This window comes from Macrobrachium rosenbergii, chromosome 4 (genome assembly GCF_040412425.1).
Source record: "Macrobrachium rosenbergii isolate ZJJX-2024 chromosome 4, ASM4041242v1, whole genome shotgun sequence".
In the NCBI taxonomy this organism is placed as follows: Eukaryota; Metazoa; Arthropoda; class Malacostraca; order Decapoda; family Palaemonidae; genus Macrobrachium; species Macrobrachium rosenbergii.
The window spans coordinates 75,763,517-75,771,016 of NC_089744.1; the positions used below are offsets into that span (position 1 = coordinate 75,763,517).

General features: G+C 37.5%; 1 protein-coding gene across 1 annotated transcript in view; it reads left to right on the forward strand.

The window, feature by feature from the left end:
- Positions 1-7,500, forward strand: part of LOC136835819 (neuroligin-4, X-linked-like) — a 60,709-nt gene that overhangs the window by 37,386 nt on the left and 15,823 nt on the right. Inside the window, exon 2 of the mRNA XM_067099675.1 lies at positions 5,876-6,592. Within this exon, the coding sequence (XP_066955776.1) occupies positions 6,166-6,592 (427 nt within the window). The 5' untranslated portion in view covers positions 5,876-6,165. The remainder of the gene's footprint in view (positions 1-5,875; positions 6,593-7,500) is intronic.

Consider the following 7,500-nt stretch of genomic DNA (forward strand, 5'->3'; position numbering starts at 1 on the left):
TTACATTTAGTTAGAATACTCAACAAATGTTTACAAGTAAAAAAAAAAAAGGAAAAACTTGAAAAAATAATACTTTGTCCTTTTAAAACCGGACGGTTGACAGACTTCTAGAAATATGCAAATGAAATGTAAAGAAAAGTAATTACTCCAGAAAGTTGGATGTAATATTCGGGGAACATCAACATCCTAAACTTTTGGAAGTTTAAGGACAATTCTTCTCGGGGAATTTTCGTCATCGCCAAGACCAATAAAGTCACAGAGGAAATGGTTCTTTAAAAAGATATTAGATTAGCCTTTGTTTCCGAGAGACTGAAAGAGGAGAATATCTCGAGGAACGTTTCCGGATTTTGAATACAGGGAACACATGGACTCAGGATTTGCAGAAAATGCATCCACTCTCTCTCTCTCTCTCTCTCTCTCTCTCTCTCTCTCTCTCTCTCTCTCTCTCTCTCATTTTTGGATTTTGAATACAGGGAACACATGGACGCAGGATTTTCAGAAAATGTATCCTCTCTCTCTCTCTCTCTCTCTCTCTCTCTCTCTCTCTCTCTCTCTTCTCTCAGAAAATGCATCTCTCTCTCTCTCTCTCTCATTTTCTCTCTCTTCTCTCTCTCTCTCTCTCTCTCTCATTTTTGGATTTTGAACACAGGACACATGGACGCAGGATTTGCAGAAAATGCATCCTCTCTCTCTCTCTCTCTCTCTCTCTCTCTCTCTCTCTCTCTCTCTCTCTCATTTTTGGATTTTGAACACAGAGAACACATGGACGCAGGATTTACAGAAAATGCACTCTCTCTCTCTCTCTCTCTCTCTCTCTCTCTCTCTCTCTCTCTCTCTCTAGTAGCGCAGAAGATAAGAGGCAATTTGAAACGCTATTAGATATGCTACTAGAACATAACATTCAGCAAATAAATCACCTGCCAACAAGAAAGGATAATATTTTAGACCTAGTATTTGTGAATGAGGTGAACTATGTTAAAGAAATAATAGTATATAACACGAGTATTTCGGACCATAATGTCATAGAACTAACAGTCCGTTCAAAAGCACATGAAAACAGAGAAAAGCAAGAGACGAAAAATGGGAAGGATATGGAAAATACAATTTCTATAGTAAGAATATAAATTGGTCAAAAATAAATGAAGAATTAAACAAAGAATGGGAAAACATTTGTAAGTGATAATATACAGCTAAATAGCGATATATTATATAAAATATTAGAGGAAATAGTGGAAAAATATATACCGAAGAAAAAAAGTAAACATCAGTCATGAATACCAAGAGACAGAAGGATCTTGTTCCAGAAAATCAGAAAATGGAAAAAAGGTCTTGCAAAAGAAAAGAATCCATGGAAAGTGATGGAACTAAAAAGTAAGATAGAAAATGCACAACAAAAGATTATACAATCAAAAGAAAATGAAAAATGGAACCTAGAAGAAAAGACCCTACAAAATATCAAGCAAAACCCTAAAATTTTTATTCATATGCAAAAAGATGAATAAAATAAAAGTAGAAATAGGCCCTCTAAGAATTGAAGGGCGATTAACGAATGAAAAAAGGAAATATGTAACATATTAGCAGAAAGATATAAGAGTGAATTTACACCTAGAATTGACAATGAAGATAATGATACAGAAATAAGAGATGAAAATATTGAATACTTATCGGATATAGATATTACAGAAGCCGATATGGTGCAGGCTATTAATGAAATTAAAAATGGATCAGCAGCAGAACCAGACGGCGTACCTGCCATATTGTTAAAGAAAGTGGTTCAATCAATCGCAAAGCCGCTAGCAATATTATTAAGACAAAGTATAGATACAGGCAAGATTTATGATGAGCATAAATTAGCATATATTACTCCTACTTGCAAAAGTGGTTCAAGACTAGAGGCAAGTAATAATAGGCCTGTGAGTCTGACATCTCATATTATGCAAGTTTATGAAAGGGTAATGAAAAAAAATATAATGAAACATCTAATGAAAAATAGATTGTTCAATATAGGACAACATGGTTTTGTACCCGGAAAAAGTACACAAACCCAACTGTTAGTCCACCATGAAAGCATATATAAAAATATGAAAATGAAAAAGATACAGATGTGGTTTACCTAGACTTTGCAAAAGCTTTTGACAAGGTAGATCATAATATATTAGCGAAAAAAATGAGAAAACATAACATTGTTGACAAAGTAGGAAGATGGATAAAAGAATTTTTGCAAAACAGAAAACAGATAGTGATTGCAAACGATGAGAAATTGGATGAAGCTACGGTAATATCCGGTGTACCACAAGGTACGATGTTAGCTGCATTGCTGTTTGTGATTATGATTGCAGACATAGACAGTAATGTTAAGGACTCAGTAGTAAGAAGTTTTGCAGATGACACAAGAATAAGTAGAGAAATTGTTTGTGATGAAGATAGGAACTTGCTACAAAGAGACCTAAACAAAATGTATAAATGGGCAGAGATAAATAGGATGGTATTTAACTCTGATAAATTTGAATCAATGAACTATGGTGATAAAGTAGGAATGCTATATGCATATAAAGGACCTAATAATGAGACAATCACAAACAAGGAAGCAGTTAAAGACCTTGGTGTGATGTTGAACAGGAATATGTTATGCAATGATCAAATAGCAATTCTACTGGCAAAATGCAAAGCAAAAATGGGAATGTTGTTCTGGCACTTTAAAACAAGAAAAGCTGAGCACATGATTATGCTTTATAAAACGTACGTACGTAGTCCACTTGAATATTGCAATATAATATGGTACCCACACTACCAAAAGGATATTGCACAAATAGAGAGTGTACAAAGGTCATTTACAGCTAGAATAGAAGAAGTTAAGGACCTTGACTACTGGGAAAGACTACAATTCTTAAATTTATATAGCCTTGAAAGGAGAAGAGAACGCTACATGGTAATCCAAGCATGGAAACAGATAGAAGGAATTACCAAAAACATCATGGAGCTAAAAATATCAAAAAGAGCAAGCAGAGGTAGATTAATAGTGCCAAAAACTATACCAGGAAAACTAAAGAAAGCACACAGGACATTAATCCACCAGGCACCAGCATCGATAATGCAGCGTCTATTCAATGCCCTACCAGCTCATCTGAGGAACATAACAGGAGTGAGCACAGATGTGTTTAAGAATAAGCTCGACAAATATCTAAGATGCATCCCAGACCATCCAAGACTGGAAGATGCAAAATATACCGGAAGATGCGTTAGCAATTCTCTGGTAGACATCAAAGGTGCCTCACACTGAGGGACCTGGGGCAACCCGAACGAACTGTAAGGTCTGTAAGGTCTCTCTCTCTCTCTCTCTCTCTCTCTCTTACTCTTACTTACTTACTTGGATTTTGAATGGACTGAGAACCAATATTATAAAGAAATACTCTCTCTCTCTCTCTCTCTATAAAGAAATACTCTCTCTCTCTCTTCTCTTTGTACATGCGCATGCATGAAAGTATGAATGCACCGTTGATGACCACAATTTGATTTGCTAATCTACGTGATGAAAATATCAACAGTACGAATGAAAATTAATTATATCGCAGGTGTATAAATAGCTCATAATTCACACCAGAAATCCTGATTTTCCAGAGTGAAAAATCACCAGTTTTGCAACATAAATTCGCAACATACATATTTATGTTCCGTTGCAAAATAAAGGAAATTCAATTGAAATCTATCCTTATCATTAAGGAACTTTCATATTTCTCATTAATGGAATGAAGTCAGAAATCTAAAATCTATCCTTACCATTAAGGAACTTTCATATTTCTCATTAATGGAATGAAGTCAGAAATCCACCAGTTTAAACAAAATCCCTTTCGGATTTTCTTTAACTTATAACAAACAAGTGAGAACTGCGCCGAAGTTTCTCCGGCGCAATCGAGTTTTCTGTACAGCCACTACAGCGTATAATCAAGGCCACCGGAAATAGATCTATCTCTCGGTGGTCTCTGTATAATGCTGTATGAACCCCGCCCCATGAAACTTTAACCATGGCCCGGTGGTGACCTATCCTATATCGTTGCCAGAAGCACGATTATGGTTAACTTTAACCTTATGTGAAATAAAAACTACTGAGGCTAGAGAGCTGCAATTTGGTGTGATTGATGATTGGAGGGTGGATGATCAACATACCAGTTTGCAGCCCTCTAGCCTTGGTAGTTTTTAAGATCTGAGAGCGAACGGGAAAAGTGCGGACAGAAAAAAGTACGGAAGGACAGACAAAGCCGGAAAAATAGTTTTCTTTAACTGATAACAAAAAAGTGATTGTAAGAATGAAAAGAAGTCCACGTCAATCAGATCTTCCCGTAAAAGAACTTTCTCTCAAGAAACGAGATTAATGTGATTGGTCAATTAGGATGAAGTATATTAAGGACGAAAGAAGAGATTCGAGGGGATAACTGAGAAAGGATTTGATAATGAAATGTGTGATCTTTCAACAAAAGGAGATATCGAAGTAATACATTAAGACACTTGATTAATAATTCTTTCTTTTTTTTCTATTTTCTAGAGGTTTTTATGATAAAGGTATGGCTTTTATAGCCTGTCATAAGTCTCGCAAGGGTGCATCCACACTGCAGTGCAATATGTCATAAACACATGTCGTCAACTTATAGCATATATGTAATAAACATGTCGAATACAAGTCAACGACTTTTTTCCAACATGTTGTCTACATGTATGTGATAAGTTTCCGACATGTGTTTAGGAGACGTTTTACTGTATAGTGTGAATGTACCCTAAGATTAATATAAAATCTCAATTAACGTGATACCGTGAGTAAACATTATCTCGTTCAACTTGGACGTGACCTAATCAAGTGTGACAACAGTGATGATATTTTAAATTCAAATTAGGTCTCTGTTAAAGCAACATTAATAACTGAATATTTACTCATCTTCAAACAACCTAAATTACCAATGCAAATATTATAACCAATAGTTTTCTACTCCTGTAAGAGAAGAATACGTATACATTTGAATTATTATTTTAGGTAAAAAAAAAAGATAAAACATAAACATATAATTGCACTCATATGAAGAACTTTTTTTCATATTTGAGAGAATAATCAAAAGAGCAACAACAATATGATGACAGCAAAGCAATAGCATATATGTGGCCATTCCAAAAAATCCTAAAAAAAAAAAGTTGTCACATATCACATACACTTTTCAGTAAGATATTATGGGGAGGGGGACTTTCTCATATAGATACTTAAATGGAAATTATCTTTGTGAATCTGTGGTTTATTGCCTAGAAAAACTAATATCTGCTATATTCAAATTAAGTCATCATACCTTCGGTATTTTTACAAGCAAGTGTTGGGAGGTAATGAAAAGGCTTTCTGTAGATTAGAATTAGGATTATATCGAATTTCCAGGGTATTCATAAGATATTTCTTGAATTTTTTCCTCATTTTGTCATATGGATCTTGTTTATCTCCTCACAAAACAAATGTCTTTTTTTATTTTCATGGTAAATCTTGAAAAAAAGAAATTGACAAGGGAGAGAAGGTGTGCCTGAGTTTAGCTACAAGCCTGGAAACTCAAATGCAAGTTGTTGCCCAAAGGTGACCCTTTAAGATGGGGAAGTGTAGAAGGGATTAAAAGTCAAGGTACGACCTTACGAGCTCCAAACAAGTAGCAGGGACCTTCTGTATAATAATGTGATACCTGAGCTGAACTTGTGACCATGATTTGCTTGATAAACTATTCTGCTGACTAAACAAATTATTAGTGAGAGGGAAGGTGTTAAGCCTAGATAAGTACTTGAGAAAAGATAAAAATAGATGATATAATGTAAATGATTTTGCATAATACTTTAAATTATTGTTTTTCTTTCACAGAGAGAAACTACACCAAGGTTCCAATAAGAATTATCCCGCAAGAACTGCAAACCTCTAGTGATTGATGTCTATTACTCAAGCCCATCTCCTCATGCCCTTCTTGGTTTGGTCCAGCCCATATTCTTGAGGGCATCCCCACCAGTAGGATCCCGCGTCCATGCACTCATGCAACATGCAACGGGCAGCAGTAGGTGGAGGAGGTGATCCTGGGCTGGAGACCACTCACTGGACTTTAAAGACGAGGCGACAGAGGAATCCTTTGGGACACGCAAGCGCCTTCAGGAGGCACCATGAAGCTGCACGAGGTGGCGCTGGTGCTAGCACTCTTCTTGGCCACGGCGGGACACCACCCTGTTAGTGGCGAGCAACGCAGCCCTCGCGTCGTCACGACGAAGTATGGGCAGCTGAGGGGCGTCATCAAGTCCCTTCTGAACAAGCGCCTGAGACCAGTCGAAATTTTCTTGGGCGTGCCCTACGCAGCCCCTCCGGTTGGGAAGAAGAGGTTCAGCCCGACCAAAACGCCCACGCCCTGGAGTGGGGAACGCATTGCGGATCAGTATGGCCCCGTCTGTCCCCAGCACCTTCCGGAGCTCTGGGGGGAGGAGGCGGAAGCCACCATACCGCGGGACCGCCTCCTGCATTTGCGTCGTTTGGCCAATTATCTGACGCATCAAGCGGAGGACTGTCTGTACCTCAATGTCTACGTACCCTCGTTAGGTAAGCAATTCCATTTATGGTTTATTAATATTATCCACAAACCATTGAACAGTTTCGTTAAATTTTAATGACAGTACGACGAGAAAGTGAATTACTGTTATGCGTGTTAATTTTTGGCCACCAACATGGTATCAAATAATTTTTATATGCAGAAGAATGTCATTCGAGGCATTGTTTTTTTTTATTTTAGTTATAATTCCAGCCCCAGGAAATTATGTCAAAAAATCTATCAAATGATGTATGTTTCCACCAAAAATACGACATGAAAAGTTATGCGTACTTGTGTGTGTGTGTATTCATTGATGATTGTCGACGTGAAACAAGACTCATCAGAAACACGTTTACCTAGGAACGGAGTCCCACTTTTGTTAAATCACATTCTCTGCAGTGGGCCGGTGACAATTACTTCCAACCGTCCTAATTTCAGAATTTCGAGCATAATGCCCCAACTACTGCAAAACCCTTTTTCTGCATTGTCAGGGGAAAGTTAACACCGACCCTCGTCGCTTGCTTCCATGTATATTCAAATGAGAGAGTTTCATGCCGGTTAATAAATTATTCATCAGAATACGTCGAGCCTCATATCATTTCGCCGCAGAGACAAGTGGTCACCGGGGCCATCTTTAGTGAGTTTCTAATGGAAAGTAAATACCTCCCATGAAACGTCCCTCTCATTTCCCGAACAGGAGAGGAGACGTGACGTCTTTCCCCTTCTTCGTTTCCTTCATTTTGTCGGGCGGTCTCGCTTCTGGTTCCCAAAAATGCACGCGGAAATGGTTTTAGGTTCCCATTTCTTTTTTATGTTTAGATTTTCATGTTTACATTTTCAGTGAGAGTTCTTAGCTAACACAAAACGAAGCTTGAATTTCGAGGCAGTGGTCCCTGTAGGCTTGTCTCATACGAATACG